At 33.4% G+C, this 22,551-nt stretch overlaps 1 protein-coding gene across 1 annotated transcript; it reads left to right on the plus strand.

The window, feature by feature from the left end:
- Positions 1-3,524: 3,524 nt before the first annotated feature.
- On the plus strand, positions 3,525-21,856 carry LOC129219734 (deubiquitinase DESI2-like). Its single transcript, XM_054854023.1, has 6 exons — positions 3,525-3,653; positions 4,248-4,304; positions 5,076-5,148; positions 14,081-14,174; positions 19,121-19,262; positions 21,222-21,856. Exons 2-6 carry the CDS (start codon positions 4,266-4,268, stop codon positions 21,396-21,398), a joined length of 525 nt encoding a protein of 174 aa, XP_054709998.1. The 5' UTR covers positions 3,525-3,653; positions 4,248-4,265; the 3' UTR covers positions 21,399-21,856.
- Positions 21,857-22,551: the final 695 nt, after the last annotated feature.

Below are 22,551 nucleotides of genomic sequence, written 5' to 3' on the forward strand. Positions count from 1 at the left end.
AAAAAGGAGAAACACAGTTGAAAAAGGCAAAAAAAGGAGAAACACAGTTGAAAACATATGTTATTTAAAGGAATATAACGGTGTCGGACGTAAATGGTGTCGGACATAAAAAAAAAATTTACGTCCGACACCAAGATTTTAGTAAAAAATATTCACTTGTTACAAAATGAAAATAGGTTACATCAAAGAGATTGAAATTCTTACTTTGTACCCAAAAATACATGTATGTAGCTTTAAAATTATTGGCTCAGCATAATTAACTGCCCATTTTGGTGTCAGACGTAAAACACTTAATGTACCCCAGAGGAATTCTTTTACAAATCAAAATGAATTATATTTTGACACATTTTTGCAACATCACCAGCAACACTCTGTATCTTTAAATGGTTATTCATCTCAATTCATAATATTAGCATGTATTTTTTGGAAAAAACAGAATTTCTTCGAGAGTCTCCAAATATGGTTTGAAAATGCTCAAGATGTTGACCTTGGTTTAACCCAGGGGCGTAGCTAAGGGGGGGGGGTTTGGAGACAACCCCCCCCCCGAAAAGTTAGTCTCAAAAAAAAAAGAGAAAAAGAAGAGAGAAGAGAAAGAAAAAAAAGAAGAAAAGGAAAAAATTCCAAGCGATTATACATATATATATAAAAGAAGTAACCCCCCCTGAAAGTCGGGTCTAGCTACGCCACTGGTTTAACCTGCTGTAACTTATTTATAACTGAAGTGATCAAATTTTAGACAGGCATTTCAAAATATACAACTCTTTACCTTTAAAATGACACCTCATTTGTTTACAAATTTTAATTTTGAAAATTTGATCATCTGGTTGACCTTATCATTGAATTGCCCAGTTAACATTTTTCATTTTGATTAACTTAAACAACTGAATCATGTCCCCTCTGGCTGTCCTTTGCTCCAGACTATACATATTAAGCCTATTAAGTCTGTTATCATAGTCTAAATCTGAAAGTCCTTTTACTAATCTAGTAACCCTTCTTTGAACCCTTTCCAACACAGAAATATCTTTCCTGAGATAAAGTGACCAAAACTGAACAGCATACTCCAAATAAGGTCTTACTAAACTTCTATATTAAGGAAGAAGAACCTTCTTAGAATTGTTTGAAATAGATTTATAGATAAACACAAGCATTCTGTTGGCTTTGTTACTTGCAATGCTGCACTGTTGCCTAAACTTGAAATCCTGATTTATTAAGATACCCAGATCAATAACATTTTCTGTTTGACTAATGACCGAACCCTGCAAATAATAACTGGTACGCTTATTTCCATAGCCGAAATGTAGCACTTGACATTTCCTTATGGTAACTGCCACACCCCACTTATCTGCCCATTTAGTAATCTGATCTAAATCCTCTTGAAGCTGTTTTACTTGTTCCTCATCCCCTACAATCCCCATAACTTTTACATCATCAGCAAAACAATTAATGTTTCCAGAAATATTTTCATCAACATCATTCATAAAAATAATAAAAAGAAGAGGCCATTGATCCCTGAGGAACCCCCCTTAAAACATCACTCCATTTAGAATAATTTCCTCTCTCAGCTACCCTTTGTTTCCTTCCAGTCACCCAATTCCTAACCCAAAGTAAGGTTTTTCCTCCTATTCCTATAAGCTAGTTTGCTTAGAAGAGCATCATGCGGTACCTTATCAAAAGTTTTTTTAAAATCAGTATAAACAACATCCACACATTTTTGTTATCTAAAGCCAAGGTAACCTTGTCATAGAAATCCAAAAATTAGTAGCACACAATTTGCCTCTCCTGAAAACATAAACTGCAAACTAGTTAACAGACTATTAGTCTCTAAGAAATTCATAATCTTAATTTTGATCAAAGTTTCAAAAATCCTATTATAAACCCCTGAAGTCAGACTTACAGGTCTATAATTCCCTGCTTTACCTTCAGACCCTTTCTTGAAGAGTGGCTTTTACTAGCCAGCTTCCAGTCCTCTGGCACTGTCCCAGAGTTTTGTGAAAGATCCGTAATGTAACCTAAATTTTCTCTGGATCCCTTCCTCAGGCGACCCTTGAAATGGTGTTTACTGTCAAGTAATTTCAGAAAATTCAATAGGTTGACGAAATACACCTTACATACCAAACTTCTCAACTCGAGCAAAAATATTCGTGACTGGTGTGGAGTTATGCAAAAGAGACAAGCTAACAAATTTTGTATTTATTTCAAGGAATTGGTTGACATTTTAACTTAAATTGTAATTGATTTTTTCTCTGAAGCTGAAATAACTACAAAAAATTAACACAATATTTTATAATATCAAAGAAAAGAAATGTACAGTAAACAAACCTGGTTTTTTGGATGTTTTACGTCCCACAGAGCTATATTTCCTTTTTCATTCAAGGATGCAGCAAAATAATTTTCTGTACAAGCTGAAGTGTGAGAGATCAAATTGGAAGGACAGCAAAGTGAATGCCTTTCAACATTTTCCATAAAAAATATACAATTTAAAAGTTTAGATTTCGAAAATATTCCACTAAAAAAATATCAGGTATGTAATAAAAATCTTCTGTAGTCTGAAATTTCCAAAGCAACTCAGAAATAGATACTTAAAAGATTTCTAATCTTGTATTATGCCTTAAAGTACGAGAACGACAATAGCGCATGTAGTTAAAGGGCAGTACGACTACGATGTCTAAATTTAAGGCCGCTGCAGCTCACTAGAAGTCTTCAGAGCGTTGCAGAAAAAATTCGTCCGACTTATTTTTGTTTCACTACTATTAAAAAAAAAAGGGCATCACAAAAATTTAGATTAACTTTTCCTTTGATCTGTTTAAAACGCCAATGTGCGAAACCATGGAAACAACAGTCAAAGTTACAATCATTTTAGTGTAAACTTTTAATAATTTTGAGGATTTATTAAAAAGAAACGTGCACTGCAATAAAAAAAAATTATGATAGCATTTATTCACAAAATTAGCTTGAAATAAAAGAATGAACCAAGTTCCCACTTTTGTGAGTCTAAAATTTTGTTCATATTCTATTCTATTCTATTCTATTCAAGAGTCACAACTGACTACAACTGTATTTATGTCGAGGACTGCATACTAGTGCCTTGCCTCCATTATTTTATATACCGATAGATGGCAGCACCATCACCGGATCGAACAGTTAATGAGAATTTAGAACTAGTCCAAGAGCTAATAGCTACCTGGTACTAGCACCCCCAGAGGTATCGTTTCACTTGGAGGACATTGAGACCACGAGCATATTTAACGTCGCCCAGTCCCCTTTAATGACGACGGTGGGTCTTCGACCAGCGGGGATCGAACCCGAGCCCCTCCGGCCCCGAGTCCAATGCCCTACCGATCAGGCTACCACGGCCCCTTGTTCATATGTGGAGTCTTTTTTTGAGAAGGGACTCAGTCTAAGCTCCATGGTTTTGTTTACGCTATACTTGCACTGAGCTGTGTTGTATTTTGTAAAATTTTTAGCACGTACTGTAATCAAAACTTTCAAGTTCAAAATTCAGAAATAAATAATATGCATTAGAGAAATTAATGTGAAATAAAGTAGAAAGTTAATAGCAGATAAAGGACCAGCATGAAAATTTTTAATAAATCATAAACATTTAATACATTTGTTAGTTTTAGTGTTTGAATTTTCGGCTCTAGTGCATAGAAGTAAGTCAAATTATCTGCATTGTGTGATGTTTTGTGTTTAAGTGACCCCATTTTTTTTAACATTTTCCAAAACTAGAGTAAAAATTTGCCGATTGAATTGCGATAAGGTTAAAATAAATAATTATTTTCTTGTCAATATGCTAGCACTCTCTTAATATTGGGAAGTACTTGTTTGATATATTGCAGAAATCAGGCCCGTCATTTCGACGTTTTCCAGGGCTAAGGGGACCGAAAAACAACCAAAACCACTCCCACTTATGTAAATACATTAATTTCTCAAAGCCAAAAGGGATCAGTTGCTTTCTCCTGACACCCCCCCCACCCCTAAATGACGGGCCTGCCAAGATACAAAATTTTTGCAATGATGCGTTGCAATTTTTCCTTTGAATAAAGCTTAATCATTTCTCTTCATTGATAGCAAATAAAATAAAGGTTTGCAATTCAAATATGTGAAATATTCATTTCTTTTTTCTGCAGTTATACTATAGAAGATCTTATAGTGATGTTAAAAATTTCAGTTATTAATCTTCATCACTTCTTTATTTTTATGAAATTGAAAAATTTTCCTTGTATTCATGAACATATTTTTTTCAGGTTTAAGTTCTCTTCAATATGGCACGTGAGCCAATTGTTTTAAATGTATATGATATGGTAAGTTAATTATAATTTTGTCAATTTTATGTTGTGGAAGCTTTCTTAGTAACTTGGACTAAAATTCTATACCAACAAAGTAAATAATCTATGGAGTATAAGAATTGCACCAATTAACTACATGTATAGTACAGTCAACTTGTCTGAATTTCAGATAGTAGGGGGAATTGGGGCAGGTTAGTCCGCTTTTCTACTTTTCATTTTTTATCTCATCAAACAATTTAATGAACAGTTTGGCTCTCTACAGTAAGTTTACTAAACATTTCTCAACATCCCAGATTTTATTGAAAATGTGGAATTGATTGAATTGTTTCATATTTTGCGTTTTAACTTAACTTTGTAAAGTGAACCAGTGTGCCCTGTGCCCGGTATAACTTGTTCCGCCTCATGAGGCACACTGGATGGTATTACACAAACAACTTTTCTTTTTCAATTTTAGTAATAAATATTACCCAATATTGTAAGTAGCTTATAAATACTAATACAAATGTGACAACCAGCTTGGCTGGTCCTAGTCATATTATTAGTCCCCAATGAAGATTGATGGCCCTCTTAAAGCTATCCACCCCCTTCCTCATTTGCACCTCCTCCTGTAAGCTGTTCCTAGTGCCCAATACCCTCTACAAAAGTATAATTTTTCCTCATTTTCAGGTTACCTGAGATTTGAATGGCTTAAAACAATGACCTTCGCAGAATTTATCCCATTAACATCTTTCATTTTGATAAATTTAAGTAAACTGTCTTCTCTGTACAATTTATTTTAAATTTCAGTACTGGATTAATGAATACACTTCTGCATTAGGCCTTGGAGTTTTTCATTCTGGTGTTGAAGTATATGGTACAGGTAAGAATTATATTTTCATTCATATCCTGTCTGTAGAGACTAAAGTTAATTCAGTACACATACGCAGGAACATTTGTTTTTTTGTTTAATTAGGATTATTATGACAACAAGGTACAGGCTTTGGGACCTACTGGATGGAGTGGCAACATAATCATGACACCTCCGGCTCTCTTTTACTCCAGACTATACATAATTAAGCCTTTTAAGTGTAGTATCATAAATATAAATCTAAAAGTCCCCTTACTAGCCTAGTAGCCCCACTTTGAACCCTTTCCAATAAAGAAAGTTTTGAAAGTGACCAAAAAATGAACAGCATGCTCCAAATGAGGTCTTACGAAACTTCTATATAAAGGCAGAAGAACCTTCTTCAATTTGTTTGGAATGAATCTATTGATAAACCCAAGCATTCTATTAGCTTTGCTACATTTTGTATGCTGCACTCTTGACTAAACTTGGAAGTCCCAATTTCTAACAGTAGCTGTTCTACTTTCTACTTTGACGAAAATAGAAAAATACAAGTACAAATACAAAAGTGACGACCAGCAACAGGCTCTGGGCCCAGCTAGGCTAATCCTAGTCAATTTACAATCCCCAGTGAAGATCAATGGCCCTCTTAAAACTATCTACTCCCTTGCTCATTACCACCTCTTCCGGTGAACTGTTCCAAGATTCCACTACCCTGCTAAAATAATAATTTTTCCTAACATCCATATTAGCCTGAGATTTAAATAGCTTAAAACGATGACCCCTTGTCCTGTTTTCAGTGCTAAACTTCAGCCCCATAACATCTTTCATTTTAATAAATTTAAACAACTGAATCATGTCCCCTTGGTCTCTTCTTTGCTCAAGACTGTGTATTTTTAGTCTTCTAAGCCTGGAATCATAGTCTAAGTGAGAAAGTCCATTTATTAGCCTTGTAGCTCGCCTTTGAACCCTTTCCAATACATTAATGTCTTTCTTAAGATAAGGAGACCAAAACTGAACAGCATACTCCAAATGAGGTCTTATCAAACTTCTATATAAGGGCAGAAGAACTTCTTTAGATTTGTTTGAAATAGATCTATTGATAAACCCAAGCATCTTACTGGCCTTGTTACTAGCAATGCTGCACTGTTGGCTAAACTTTAAATCCTGACTTATTAAGACCCCCAGATCAGTAACTTTGTCTGCCTGACTAATGACTGAACCTTGCAAATAATAACTTGTACACTTATTTCCATGCCCTAAATGTAGCACTTGACATTTCCCAACATTAACAGCCATACCCCATTTATCAGCCCACTCCCTAATATGATCTAAATCCTCTTGCAGCTGTTTTGCTTGTTCTTCATTTTCTAGTCCCCATAACTTTGACATCATCAGCAAAACAATTCATGTTCCCAGAAATATTATTGTGAATATCGTTCATAAAAACAATGAACAAAACAGGCCCTAACACTGATCCTTGAGGAACCCCGCTTAAAACCTCACTCCAATTAAAATAATTTCCCCTTACAACTACCCTTTGTTTCCTTCCGGTCAGCCAGTTTTTTACCCAAATGAAAACTTTCCCTCCTATTCCTATATCAGCTAATTTGCTAAGTAGAGCAACATGCAGTACCTTATCGAAAGCTTTTTGAAAATCAATATAAACAACATCTACAGGCTTCTTATTGTCCAAAGCTATGGTTACTTTGTCATAGAAAAGTAATAAATTTGTTGCGCAAGATTTACCTTTCCTGAAACTGTACTGAAAACTAGTCAATAGATTATTAGTCTCTAGAAAATTTACTATCTTAATTTTTATCAATGCTTCAAAAATTTTGCAAACCACCGAAGTTAGACTCACAGGTCTATAATTTCCCGCACTCCCTTTAGACCCTTTCTTGAAGAGCGGTGTAATGTTAGCCAGCTTCCAGTCCTCTGGCACTGTCCCCGAGTTATAAGAAGCCTTGAAAATATTTACGATTACATCTGCTAATTCCTCCGCACATTCAACTAAAATTTTTGGATAAATATTATCAGGTCCCGGAGCCTTAGTCTCTTTAATTTTTTCAAATGAAGTAAAAAGTCATCCCTGGAAAATACAAAGTCCTCAAGCTGTACTACAGCAATGCTTATGGAGTCATTGTAAACGGGATTGGATTGCTAGGGATGGCCTGCATCTGAGCTCTACAGGGGTCAAAATGGTTAGTGGATTAACTTTAGGAGCTTCGGAGTCAAAAAACTAAGTTGGAATGGGGGGCGTGGTTCAAGCATCAGGTATCGAGAGAATGAAATTTTTTTGGGTATTGCTCGAAAAGGAAATAAAGTGACGAACAAGAGTAGTAATGTTAACAATTGTAATTTAGGAAATTTCAGGATGTTAAATAAAAGCAACTTAGGCATGCTTAAAGTTTTCTATACCAATGCTCGCAGTATTAGGAACAAGATGGATGAATTGAAAAGCATGGTTATGGATGAAAAGTTGGATGTTATTGGAATTACAGAGACATGGGCTACCGAATCTGATGCAGAGTTATTACATATTGCTGGGTATAATTTGTTCAGACAGGATAGAGTAGGTAAAAGAGGTGGTGGGGTTTTATTTTATGTTAGAGACAATTTTATTTGCAATGAATTGGTCATAAATGATAAACCTACTGATATTGATATGGTTTGACTGGAGTTGATGAGCAGTAAGGGCAAAAAGCTACACTTTGGAAACATTTATAGGCCACCTAATTCAAACCAGGGACAAGATGAACAGATGTACCGTATTATTAGTGACATGTCCAGTAAGGGATCCATTATCATAATGGGGGATTTCAATTTTCCGGGTATTGATTGGAATAATTTTTATCCTGGTAATGGCAAAGAAGAGGAATTTTTAAAAGTAATTGGTGACTGTTTCTTAGATCAAGTTGTAACTCAGGGAACTCGAGAGGAGGCGATTTTGATCTAGTTTTTTGTGACATAGGTAGTTTTGTTCAGGGGTTGTGTGTAGGGGAGCATATTGGAGATAGTGATCATAACAGCATTAGGTTCCGGGTTAAATTTGAAGTGTGCAAAGATGATAATTTTAGGTTTGTGCCCAATTTCAGAAACACTGATTTTGTTGCACTTAGGCAGAGCTTGAAAGGGGTTTTTTCGTCAGGATTGGAAAATAGCGATGTAGATCAGCAGTGGGCGGAATTTAAGGATAAACTTGCTAAAACAGTTGGGGACTATGTTCCATTTAGGAGAAAAGATGTTAGTATCAAAATTTGGCCCATGTGGTTCTCCAAGGAGACTAAAGAAGCTCTTAATTATAAGCAAGCCACTTTTCGTTAGTTTAAAGAAACTGGTCAGAGTGCGGAGAGGCTCCAGTATGGTAAGGCAAGGCAAAATTTTAAGTATTTGGTACGGATTCAGAAAAGGGAATTGGAGCAAAGGCTGGCAGATGACATTGATGGGAACCCTAAGAGGTTTTTTGCTTACGCTAATTCTGGGAAAGCTCGAAACAGTCAAATTGGGCCTTTGGTTGATGAGTATGGAAGTTTAATCCATAACGATAGGGATATTGCAAATGTTCTAAATAACTTTTTTTCCAGTGTGTTTAACGATAACTGTATCTCAACAGTTGACACTAACAAGACACAAGCTATTATACAGCTTAAGGATTTTGTATTTTCCAGGGAGGAGGTTTTATTTCATTTGAAAAAGATTAAAGCAACTAAAGCTCCAGGACCAGATAATATTTATCCAAAAATTTTAGTTGAATGTGCAGAGGAATTAGTGGATGTTATTTTGAATATTTTCAATGCTTCTTATAACTCGGGGACGGTGCCAGAGGACTGGAAGCTGGCTAACATTACACCACTCTTCAAGAAGGGGTCTAAAGGTATTGCTGGGAATTATAGACCTGTAAGTTTGACTTCGGTGATTTGTAAGATTTTCGAAACTTTCATCAAAATTAAGATCATGAAGTTCTTAGAGACTAATAGTCTGTTGACTAGTTTGCAGTATGGTTTCAGGAAAGGTAAATCCTGTACTACTAATTTATTGCATTTCTACGACAAGGTTCCCTCAGCTTTAGATAACAAAAAATGTGTGGATGTTGTTTATATTGATTTTCAAAAAGCTTTTGACAGGATACCGCATGTTGCTCTTCTCAGCAAGTTAGCTGACATAGGAATAGGAGGAAAAACTTTACTTTGGGTTAGAAATTGGCTTACTGGTAGGAAGCAAAGAGTAGTTGTGAGAGGAAATCATTCTAATTGGAGTGATGTTTTAAGTGGGGTTCCTCAGGGATCAGTTTTAGAGCCTATTTTGTTTATTATATTTATGAATGACATCAAAATATTTCTGGAAGCATGAATTGTTTTGCTGACGATGTAAAAGTTATGGGGATTGTCGAAAATGAAGAACAAGTTAAGCAGCTGCAAGAGGATTTAGATCTTATTACTAAGTGGGCAGATAAATGGGATATGGCAGTTAATGTAGGGAAATGTCAAGTGCTACACTTAGGTCATGGAAATAAGCGTATGAGATATCGTTTACAGGGTTCAGTCATAAATCAGGCAGAAAATGTTATGGATCTGGGTATCTTTATAAATCAGGACTTCAAGTTTAGTCAACAGTGCAGTATTGCTAGTAACAAAGCCAATAAAATGCTTGGGTTTATCAATAGATTTATTTCAAACACATCTAAGAAAGTTCTTCTGCCTTTATATAGGAGTTTAGTAAGACCTCATTTGGAGTATGCTGTTCAGTTTTGGTCGCCTTATCTGAAGAAAGATATTTTTGTATTGGAAAGGGTTCAAAGAAGGGTAACTAAATTAATAAGGGGACTCTCAGATTTAGATTATGATACCAGACTTAATAGGCTTAACATGTATAGCCTGGAGCAAAGGAGAGTCAGAGGGGACATGATTCAGTTATTTAAATTTATCAAAATGAAAGATGTAAATGGATTAAATTTTTGCGGGGAGAGCAGGACAAGGGGTCATTGTTTTAAGCTATTTAAATCTCAGGCTAACTTGGAAATCAGGAAAAACTACTACTTTAGCAGGGTCGTGGGCACTTGGAATAGCTTACCGGAAGAGGCGGTAATGAGCAAGGGTGTGGATAGCTTTAAGAGGGCCATTGATCTTCATTGGGGACTAATTAATTGACTAGGACCAGCCTAGCTGGGCCCAGAGCCTGTTGCTGGTCGTCACATTTGAATTTTATAGCTTGTGTCTTGTTGGTGTCAACTGTTGAGATACAGTTATCGTTAAAAACACTCGAAAAAAGTTATTAAGAACGTTAGCAATATCACTATCGTCCTGAATTAAAATTCCGTGCTCATCAACCAGTGGCCCAATATGACTATTTCGAACTTTCCCCGAATTAGCGTATGCAAAAAACTTCTTGGGATTCCTGTTTATGTTATCTGCCAGTCTTTGCTCTAACTCTCTTTTCTGAATCCGTACCAAATACTTAAATTTACGCCTTGCCTTACAATATTGGAGCCTATCTGCACTGTGACCAGTTTCTCTAAACCTATGAAAAGCAGCTTGCTTGTAATATAGAGCATCTTTAGTTTCCCTGGAGAACCACATTGCTCAAATTTTAGTGTTGACACCCTTTCTCCTAAAAGAAACATGATCCCCAACCGTTTTCGCTAGCTTTTCCTTAAACTCTGCCCACTGAAGATTCACATCGCTATTGTCCAATCCAGAAGAAAAAACTGCTTTCAAACTCTGCCTAAGTGCCACAAAATCAGTATTTCTGAAATTGGGCACAAACCTAAAATTCTCTACTTTGTGCGTATCAAATTTAATCCCAAACCTAATACTGTTGTGGTCACTGTCTCCAATGTGTTCCCCTACACATAACCCCTGAACATAACCTTCCATATCACTGAAAACTAGATCCAGAATCCCGTCCTGTCGAGTACCCTGAGTTACAAATTGACCTAAAAAACAGTCACCAATTACTTTCAAAAATTCCTCTTCTCTGCTATTACTATGGTAAAAATTATTCCAATCAATTCCTGGAAAAATAAAATCTCCCATTATGATGACTGACCCCTTGCTTGAAATGTCACTAATAATACTAAACATCTGTTCATCTTGACCCTGGCTTAAGTTGGGTGGCCTATAAATGTTCCCTAAACGTAGTTTATTGCCCTTATTGCTCATCAACTCCAGCCAAATCATATCAATCTCATTAGGTTTATCATTAATTACCAATTCATTGCAAATTAAAGTGTTTCTGACATAAAATAAAACCCCACCACCTCTTTTACCTACTCTATCTTGTCTAAACAAATTATACCCAGCAATAGATAATAAATCATCATCACTTTCGGTAGCCCATGTCTCGGTAACTCCAATAATATTCAAACTCTCGTCTATTGTTATGCTTTTCAATTCTTCCATCTTGTTCCTAATACTACGAGCATTTGTATAAAAAATCTTAAGCAAGCCCATCTTACCTTTATTTAATGCTGCGCGATTATTTGAATCCCAACTGTTAAAATCTTTTCTCTTACTAGCCACCCTATTACCGTTTCTACTAAAATCCCAATAGTTAGTACCCATTCGAATTCTGCTCCTTAAAGCATGCCCCCCCATTCCAACTTAGTTTTTTGATTCTGAATCCTCTAAAACCAAACCACTAACCATTTTGACCCCCGTAGAGCTCAGATGCAGGCCATCCCTAGCAATCCAATTGCGTTTACATTTACTCCACACATCAATAATCCTGATACTACGCTTAACGCAAATTTCCTTGAGTATCAGGTTTATACACCTAACCCGTTGGTTTAACCAACTCCTATGCACTCCATATCTGGGAAGCAAACCAACCACTTGGACATTTGCCGAACAGTTGGTTGCTTTGTCCAACAGGGAATCCCATTCCTTAGTAAACTCATTGTCTTTACTATGGCCTACATCGTTAGTTCCCACCCACAAAGTAATTACATCCTCTTTATTAAATACCCCCTTCTTTTCAGCAACCCTATTTACATCTCATTACCCGAGCCCCTGACAAACAACATCTAGCCACCTTACGTCTAACTCTGCCTATTGAGTTTCCCACCTCACGCACCATTGAATCTCCCAAAATTATACCCTTTGTTTCCCAGTCTGTTGCCTCAGCAATAACTTTCCCCTTTACCTCTGGAATATTCCCACTATCTAACACACAGCTAATGCCCACCTCCTTTTCGCTAACTTCCTCCTTTACCTCTGGAATATTCCCACTATCTAACACACAGCTGATGCCCACCTCCTTTTTACTAACTTCCCCCTTTCCCTCTGGAGTGTTTACCCCATATACACTCCTACAGCCTAATGCTAACTCACCCTCCAAAATAAGCAACCTAACTCTGATTTCTGAGAGTTCAACACAGTTTGTGCAAATGAAATCCTTCTCAGACTCATCCTTCCCCTTAAACAAGCAGAACATCTGACATAGGTCACAAGAAATCCACTTGTCCCCTTTACCACTTTTAACCTCCTTCATTATGCATATACCCCCATTGTAGCTGAAAATGATACACTTAAAAGTCAATACAAAAATGCAAAATTGAAGAAATAAAACTAATTATTTGAATTAGAAAGCATTGGAAGTAAAAGGTACAAAAATTACAAAATCCTAAGTCAAGCAGTAAATTAAAATAACAATCACTTCCCCATGTTTGCTCTTCTTTTTCTTATTTAATATATTAATGGACCATTTGATGTTTATTAACGTCTGAATATGGTTTTTGGTGGATTAATTAGCATTTCAAAGAAGCTTTTAAATTAGCAATTTGGTTTTGGGAGTGTTTTATTTGTACATTTCATTTTGCTAAATGACTTGTTCTTTTATTTGCCTGATTATTTTGCATTTTCATTTCTTCATTTAAATACTTGACTGCATTTAAATATTTACTTTATTATGTCTTGTAATCTTGTTTTGTTTAAAAGTTTGATGAAAAATAGATAAATAAAGTAAAATAATGAATAGTATTGCCTGACTTAGATAAAATGAAAAGCTTTCTGCGAACACAAATCCTAGCTGGAAAATTTTTCTGCAAGTAATTATTTTGCCTAACTCACCCTTGAATAAAGAATTAAATTTATATTTAAACATGAAAGAGGCCACAAAAAAGTGCTTTAAATCATTTAATTTTTTTTCTTACAATAACATATAGTTTGCTTTTTTTCACCAATTAAAACCAACCAAAACCTTTTTTTTTTTTGCACATGTGCTTTAAAGGCTTTTGGGAAAAAGGCTTCAAACAGAAATTTACTGGGATTTTTTTAAAAAAAATCCCTTAATAACAATAATAATAATAATTATTTTTTAATTAAACGTTAGCAGTTTGAAAAGAATTTCTGCAGGGACAAAAATTTTCTGCGATCGCCACTCGCAGCCTGCATTTATGTTATGCAAGACTGAGTATTGCCAAGTAGTTTGTATGCAATTTTGACCAAACATGATGGCATGTATATAAAATGAAAATTAATTGCAAAGATTAAAAATTCACTAAGGGTTACTTATAATGGAAAAGTACCAAAATAATGAAATAAAATAAACTTTGAAACAATTTGAGTGAGGAGGCTCAAAAAATGTTAGCCATGGGCCTGTTTATTAAACGAACGGTCCTAGTTTAAGCACAAAAGAAATTTCCTACTAATTTGGTCAGGTTATTATTATTTTTTTTAAATTTAAAATTATCTGCTTAAAAGGTTAAAATTGATCTGTATTATATCAAAAAACAAAGTTTCACTGTCATACCTTGTAAGCAAAAGCTTGATCTTTTGTAATAAGGTAATCATATGTATAAATCTATGCTCGATTTTGCAAACTGTACCCTTTTTAACATTATCTTTATTACTAATAGTTATTTAAAAGATGAAATATTCATTTCATGGTTCAATTTCTTTACATAATAAATCTCAAAATGAGTTTGAATTTATACTATAAAAATTTAACCAAATTTTTTTTCTTGAAGAGTTTGCTTATGGTGGCCATCCATTTCCATTTTCTGGCATTTTTGAAATTAACCCTAGAGATGCAGATGATTTGGGAGAACAGTTTAAATTCAAGTAAGTCATAGTCTTTGTATTTAGGCACCCAAAATATTAAAGTCATAAAAAATCAATGTACCTAAAATTACTACTAAAACTACATTCTTATTAAAGCAGATGCAGTCAACTCTCAATAACTCGAAGTCCCAAGCTAAAATATTCAAGTTATTGGTAGTTCGAGCTAAGGGAAGTTTCCACAACAGTCTCAAGAGTTTGGGACCCCGATGAAAACTTTGAGATAAAGCAATATTCGAGTTATAAACTTTGAGTTATCAAGATTCGACTGTATTAAGGTTCATAAGTTGGTAGGCTATGTTGACTTGACAACATAGTGGGGTTAAACCGATTTTATCACATGAACTCTCTCCCCGACTTGCCAGTATTAAAAAAAAAAAAAAAAACTGTCAAAACTAATATATACGCATGTGTATATGTTAGTGAGGATATTTTCTTTACCCACGGCAGCATATAATTGTCCCATGCAAAAGCACTGGACGCCGTAATAAAACGCCAATTTTATTGAAAGTTTTACCTTGAGACAGGGTTGGCCAGATTGGACCCAATAGGTTCTTTGAAAAAACCCATTTAATAAAAACCCATTATTTAGTCCACTTTTGAGTTTTTAAAAATTTTCTGAGAAGTTTTTTAAAAAATCATTTTTTTAAAAAATACTTTTACAATTTAAACTTCTATTTTATTTGTTCTTCACCCCAGACAATTTACATAAAAAATGAATTTTGAACTTTAATGGTATTTCTTAATTCTTAATGGCATTAAAAAGAAAAACTTCAAAGATTTAAAAAAATATATATTTAACTTTTATCTTTAACTGGTCAATAAACAACTCAAATTATCTTGACTAAGTCCTGTCACGTCTGATTTTCTCAATATTTGTAGATTATACAGAGGACACTACTCTAATTAAAAGGCTTTTATGTGAATAATTTTCTGCAACCCAACACGTCACAAATCTCAAATTAACAAGTTATATTTTTCTTTAGAAATTAACAGGTTTTACAAATGGTCGAACAGAAAACAATAGGATGTAAAGTATTTTCATTATCTTACGAAAAAGTTTAATATTTCTTACTCTGTACACAGAAATAGAAAAACAGGCACCATAAAATTCAAAGAAATATCTTGATTAAGCTGGAATTCAGTAAATAGGGATTTTAAACTACTTGAGGTTCTACAGTAGTTTTGCATAACAAAATGAAATACAATAAAGTAAAATGCAAAAAAAAAAATGTAATAATTAAAAGCAAACAATAGATTTTATCACTCAAGAAGTAACTTTCCCTTAACTGTTGGTAATCACGGAAACTAAAAAATCTGAAACTTCACAATTCTTGGGTTTTGTCGTCTTTCATACTTTTCTTCAGAAAATCCTGAATTTCAACTAGTTTTTCCAGATTTTTTTACCCCAAGACAATTTTTGCGCTTTGTCCATATACTTACACTACAAGTACCCCACATTTTCCTTAAAAAAAGACAAAAAAACCCACATTTATTTTTTTAAAAAAACCAGCTTTAGTTGTTTTTTTTTGGGTTTAATTTTAAAACACCCTGGGTCCATGGGCTTTTTAAAAAAAACCCGGGTTTTTGCCAACCCTGCCTTGAGATCTGTTTGTGGTGATAGCAAACGCAGGTATTATTGGAAGCTGGGTTTTTTTTTTATGAAGGTGATTTTGTTGAAACTGAAAGTCCTCCCTGACTCCGGAAAATAATTTATTTAAATATTAAAATCGTGAAAACATAATCAAAATGAAAATATTTTAAATGCCTGTAGTTACTTAAAAAAGTCTCAATAATAAAAACAAATGCAAGAATTTCATTTCTTGCATTTGTTTTTATTACTTCGTTTTTATTGTTGCGAGAAATGGCAACACATAATATTATCCAGCAATTTCTTCACGCTAACTATGCCACTTGTAAAATCAAATAAAAATGAATTTTGCCATAAAACGAGGGGGGGGGGGGCGTGTAAACGTTTTTGGAAGTATTTTTCACGAGTTTCCCAACCATACCAACTCAAAGCACTAAAATGCATTTTTCGTGTAGAACAAGTGGTTTAAATAATGAATCAAAAGTTAATGTTTCACGCTCTTAACAATGAATTTCAACAATGGAAAAGATATAAAATTAAAATATTTGAGTTTCGCTAACTAAAAAATGCTTGTAACTTTTTCTAGTGGATTTAGGTTGCTGGACCTTGGGTGCCCTGACAATTTCTTCATTAGGAGTATTTTTTAAAGTCCTTTCCAAACATATCAAATTCGAAAAAATTGGACCATCCACTCTCGCAGAAAGAGCCATTTAGGACAAAGATACGTTGTTAAATAATAACTCCTGTAATTAGCGTTCAATTTCAAAATTTTTTATTGATGACACTAAAACTCAGCAATAGCTACTGAACAAAAGAAGAATGAAGGAAATCGGTTCAAAAATAGAGTAGGAATTGGTACCGAAAGAAAATGGCTTGCCTATTAATATATAAATATTAAGCTTTCATTGCTTTATCTGATATCATTATAAAACTCGATAAGAACTGGTACAAAGTAGATAAGTCTCATGAAATTCCATTCTATAGTTAATGTATTTAAAATTTAAATCAGCACATATACTATGAATTTAAAAAAGGACTTATAGTATGTAATTTTATATCTATATACTAATATTATAAAAAGAGAGGACGGATTTTTGTGTGTTTATATGTTCAAGGTAATCTCTGGTACCACTGCACCTATTTGAAAAATTCCTTCACTATATGAAAGGTGCTTTCTTACTGAGTGACATAGGCTATAATTCGAAAAAATCCGATAATGCTTTATTCCAATTTAGGCCCGAGTTTCATATAAATTCCTGAATACGGAAGTGAAAAATTACTTGCACATACAGTAGAAGACCGTTATAACGCACACATTGGGACCAGAACTTTTGCATCATACGGATTTTTGCATTATATAGGTCATTTCACAACTTTTGAAGCTAATATTCAGAATATATCTATATATTAGCACTTCAGAATGAGTTTTATCTGCAATGAGTATTAAAGCACTAATCTTACAGTTAGTCATTCACAAATAAATAGGTTTCACAATCAAAAGAAAGCGAATTATTCTGCACATCTGCTAGCTTTATGGTTTGCATAACAGCTGCATTTTAAAGAGCCATTTGGTATTTTCTGTTCACTGTGAGCACTAATTTTCCTTTAAAAGCTTTCAATTAAAATGGAATTAATTCAAAATTTAATTTGACTAACAATTTTTATGTTTGCAAAGAAAAACAGAGGGATTTTTTTTAAACTTCAAAACATATTGTTTACTTCTGAAAAGTTGTGCGGTTTATAGAGAATTGCCGAGAATTGCGTTATATAGGTCGGCATTATAATGGTATGCTACTGTATTAATATTATATATTGTTGAAAAGGGTAGAATTTTCCGCGTTCTAAATAATTTCTTTCAATGCTCTTACCTAATTACGACGGGAGTAATTTGCATTTTTAGCTCGAACTTTTTTTCGGCTTAGCTGAAATTTAGGCACTACTTTCTTTATTAAATCTATCAATGAAAAGTGAATGAATTGTCCCACAGTTTTCTTTTTGACACCATTTGAAATGCAACATTTTTTACTTCAGATCGCTCTCGACCTATGGTCGAAAAACTTAGCTTCTATCTTCAAAGAAAAAGTTACACGCATTTTTAAATCAAATTCGAAAAATGTCAATTTGATTCAAGTTGTCAACCATTTTACTTTCGCGTTTCCATGGTTACACTTTTTGAATCCATTGTTTCTTTCCTTATTTTGCATTTAATATCTTAAAAGTATTTTAATACTTGTCGTCATTGTTTGGAAGGGTAATTTTGCATGGTGTTTTTTTTCTTTTGTTTAAACCTAATTGTTGAATATATGTCACTTGATACAATTTATTCTCAAGGTAGACGGAGCAAAGCTGGGCAACGCAGCTCCTAATATATAAAGATTTGAAAGCTACTGTTAATGTGATTTTATGCTTTTTTGTTTGTTTGGTGAAACATTTATTATTGCCAAAGAAAAAGCATCCGCTTCACTCGCAAAAGGGCTGGGTTCCAGTAGCGTGGTCGCTTGGGGCATTAGGTGCTGAGCAGTTCAGTCAAGGATTATTGTTTTAAAGCAACCGTAAATGTAATTCATGGTTTTGGCAATTTGTTTTGAAAGAAAAGAAACTTTTGATTTGTTTTTATCCGAGTGAAATGTACGACATTTTCTTCTTTTTTTCTGACGATGATTTTTGAATGTTCCACTGGATGTTTTTTTCTCTCGTTAGACGGGATGGATTATGATAGCGTGGTTGCTGGGGGAGTTCGGCGATAAACAATGGAGTTGCAGAACTATTTTTACATTTGAAAGATATTATTTAATGTCTTTTTTTGTTTATTTTGTGAACTTGCAGTAAAAACCGCTTCACTCGCTAAATAGAGTTTTAAAGCAACTGTAAACCTAATTTAATGGTTTGACAAAAAGTTTTAAATTCCAAAGAAACTTTAATAGGTTTTTTTTCTTTTTTTGAAAAGGTGTGTACGCATTTTATGCAAAGAAAAGTTATCATTTCACTTCAGAGGGAGAGGGGGCATCAATTTTTTTTATTCAACTGACTTCCATTAAATTTTTAACAGTGGCATAGCTGTGCGAGTACTGCTATAATCATTATGACATTAATACTGATAGTACAGTATAACTTTGATTTAACAATACCCTATTTAACGATTTCTTCAATTTAATGATACATTTTTCACTGATCCGGATTTAACTAAATTAAATGCATAAACTTCTTGATTTAACAATAACTTTTCCAGTCCCTTGAAACTTGTTAAATTGAGGTTATACTGTATTTATATATTCATAGAATGTTGTAGATTAAGCAATCACATGCATAAAATCATTATAGTGAAAAAAAAAAAAAACTTATTGATTTATTTTTTTAGGCAATCTGTATTAATAGGCCATACAGATTTCACAGACAGTGATGTTAGACAGATAGTTGAAGAACTGGGGAAACAGTTTCGTGGAGATTGGTATCATCTAATAACAAAAAACTGCAATCATTTTTCAGGTGCTCTCACCCAGGTAAATGCTTTTATTTATTTATTTATTTATTTATTAACATTTAGATCTTTTTGTGTTAAGTTGTCAAATTGAGTTATTGTCCATATCAGGGGTGGCCAACACTGCCGTGCTAAGTGCAAAAGTCATATCTGCAGCCGAGTTCAAAACAAGAAATTGCCGTTTACAGTTTTGCTTCTCCATGTATTTGATTCAGATGTAACTTTTTCAGAATTTGTTAAAAAGTATTTCCCATATACAAATGACCATAAAACATTCTGTTTAGGTGAAATATGTGACAAAGAACCACCTAATGACCGTAACTCCATTTTGATACTAAGTGCAAATACGACTTTTGTACTTAGCACAGCGTTTCTGAATTTGTTTGATAAGTGGAACCCTTTTGTAAGTCCACTTTCTTCATGGGACCCCTGTGTTATCCTAAAAAGCATAGTTTGCATGCAACTAGGGAATGCAATACCAGAAAAAAAATTCAATACCGGTATTTGGTATTTTAAAAATGTGATACCAGTATTTGAAATTTCTCAAAAGATGCTACAAAACATTTCGTTTCGTTGCCACATTTCATAATTTTGTACAAAAATTGTACTATTTATGAAAACATATTGTAAACAAATATAAAATGAAGGAGCAAATGTCATAATAAAAAATCAATAATAGTAAAAAAACATAGTGCATCTATTAGTATCCATCTCTAAGCCTGGAACTCATTTTAGTGCTCAACTTTCCTACAGTTGAAAATACTCTTTCTGAATTCACCCAGGTCGATGGTACTGTTAACAGTTTGCGATATACCTCATCTAATTGTCTAGAAGTCCTTCATCTTCAAATAATTCGGTCTCTTGCATGTTATTTTTAGATAAACCCTTTTTTGTGTGTGTGTTTCTTTTCTGTTTTATGTATTACTATTATTTTTAAAAAAATTATAGCTAGCTGTAATTTCTATCCGAGAGGCGATACTAAATATACTGAGTATTCCAATATTAACATTTTCTTGCATTTAGGTTTAGATAAATCTTAAAATGGTATAAATAACTACACCAAGCATTATTACTATTATTTTTATTATTATTATTTCTATTTTGAAAGCTGAAATGTAAAAAAGGAAACATTTTAAGAATATTTGATGTTTACTTTATTCTTCTGAAATTTGTTCTGATCAGGATTGCAGTTCAAACTTGATCGCTTGGCAAAAGCCATTTTTGTTATACTACTTGGTTGTGCTTTAAAAAACCTTCTAAATAAGCATAGTATCAAGTATTAAGCAAATGTCTTTTTTTAACCTGTTAAAGTTTATTTTTTTATGTTGGCCCTTGAAAATGTAGAATAAGTTTAGTACAAATGCTCTAGAAATTTGTACTTATATTTTTTTGCTTTTTCTTTATTTCCTTATCTTTATAAAGAGTGTTTTAATGCATATGAGCTGATAGTTGATAGCTCCATGAAAAAAAGGAAAAAACTTTTTCATGTATTTAAAACATCATGCACCTTTATAGTAATTTAATTTTGTTTGTAGTAAAACTGGTTTTAATTTTTGAGTACTGGACTTTTTCAAATTGAATTACTATGCAGTAAATATTATGTAATTTTAAATTATTATGCAAATGATTAATAAACATTTTGACCATAATATCAAAAGAACAATGTTAAAGTTGATGCATAATTTTTGTCTGTTTTCATACATAGATGACTATTAAAAAATAGTTCATTGCAGATCATTATTATTATTATTATTATTTTTGTAAATAAACGTTTTTGATACATAGAATAAATATTTTTGCATTTACATAAATTACCATGAATGTAATTAATGGTAGACTTCATGGAAATGAAGGGGGTTAAAGTTTGGATTTCAAGTGATTCAGAAATGTAATTTTGACTGCCATTGTCATTATTAATGCACTAGCTAACCTTGCTTATAAAGTAATCTGTTTGATGTAAGTGCACTTTTTGTATATTTAGATTCTTTGTGGTAAAGACATTCCATCTTGGGTGAATCGTCTCGCAGACATGAGCTCTCGAGTACCATTTCTCCAGCGTTGCCTGCCTAAAGAATGGCTCACTCCCATTGCTCTTCAAGCATCCATACAGGAAGCTGAAAATGCATCTAGTCAACAGAAAGAAGAAAATCAGCTTTGACGATCAGCCTCATGGCCTGGGGCGCATTAACCCTGAAGTGCCATTTTTGAGGGATTTTTTCCCTTACCAATTCGTGGCAGAAATTGAGTTAATCTCAAGTCTGTTACTTGTGGCATTTTAAATTATACTGCTCATTTTTAAAACCAAATATTGATGATAAATTATTTATGATATTTAACTTTGTGTATCAGTATTTCTCCCTGTGAACCGGCCACTTTCCATCTACAGTAAATTCCATGTAGTCGTTTTATTATCAAATGCATTGTATTTGTTAACATTAACTATTCTCTAGAATACATTTTATTAATCCTGTTGAATTTTTGATACTTTTTTAATGAATGAAACATATTTTTGTGATGTAAATCACATGTGTGTCTGTTTTAATATTTAGTTCCTAACAAGCAAAAATTTAAAAAGAAGGAGTGAAGACTACTTTTATTTTAGCAACCCATAGCATATTTGCTTGTTATGAGTATGCAAAACTAAATAATCTCTGATAGAGTAAATTTGTATACTTAACAGTGGATTTAACTTTCTACATCAAAGAAAAATTTTATCAAATTTTGTCATTAGGTTAATTAGGCAAAATTAGGTGTGAAAATATATTAGGTTTCCTAGTTTTTAAATACTTTTTAAATGATGTCTTCAATTTCATAAACACATTGAATTACTTCATTCGATTTGTGATATCTGTTTTCCTCTTTGCTGTGATCGATTTAAAAATATCATTTTCCATTCTGTTTTTAATTGGAATTGTATAATTTTTTTTGAAAGTCATTTTTGTCTATAAAGCATATGTTTAATATTTTATTTTAGTTTTGGCTTGTTGATATTTTTTGCTTCTAGGTATTTTTTTCCCCCATTTTGAACACTCATATGGTTTTCAATTTCCGCAATGCATCCAAAGTTACTCGAAGAATCTCATTTCTCACACCACTATGGGTTCCTATGGAAAATTATGTGGTTGGGGGGGGGGGGGGGGGGGAGGGGACTTTAAATTTTGAGTAAAAAATCACTTGCCTCAAATTAGTTTTTATGTTAGTTAGTCAAATTATCATTTATTATCTGATATTAATCTATCCATATGTTTTTTGTGTGGAAGAGGTCCCAGAGTTTTCCAAGGAAGGCCAATTCTATTTTATCATGTATGGCA

The sequence above is a fragment of the Uloborus diversus genome, chromosome 4, assembly GCF_026930045.1.
Source record: "Uloborus diversus isolate 005 chromosome 4, Udiv.v.3.1, whole genome shotgun sequence".
Classification (NCBI taxonomy): Eukaryota; Metazoa; Arthropoda; class Arachnida; order Araneae; family Uloboridae; genus Uloborus; species Uloborus diversus.

Excerpts from the sequence above, each read along its gene's own strand:
- LOC129219734 (XM_054854023.1), top strand. The coding sequence starts at position 4,266 with ATGGCACGTGAGCCAATTGTTTTAAATGTATATGATATG. Across the intron at positions 4,305-5,075 it reads TTTTAAATGTATATGATATG|TACTGGATTAATGAATACAC; the intron begins GTAAGTTAATTA and ends TTTAAATTTCAG. Across the intron at positions 5,149-14,080 it reads TGTTGAAGTATATGGTACAG|AGTTTGCTTATGGTGGCCAT; the intron begins GTAAGAATTATA and ends TTTTTCTTGAAG.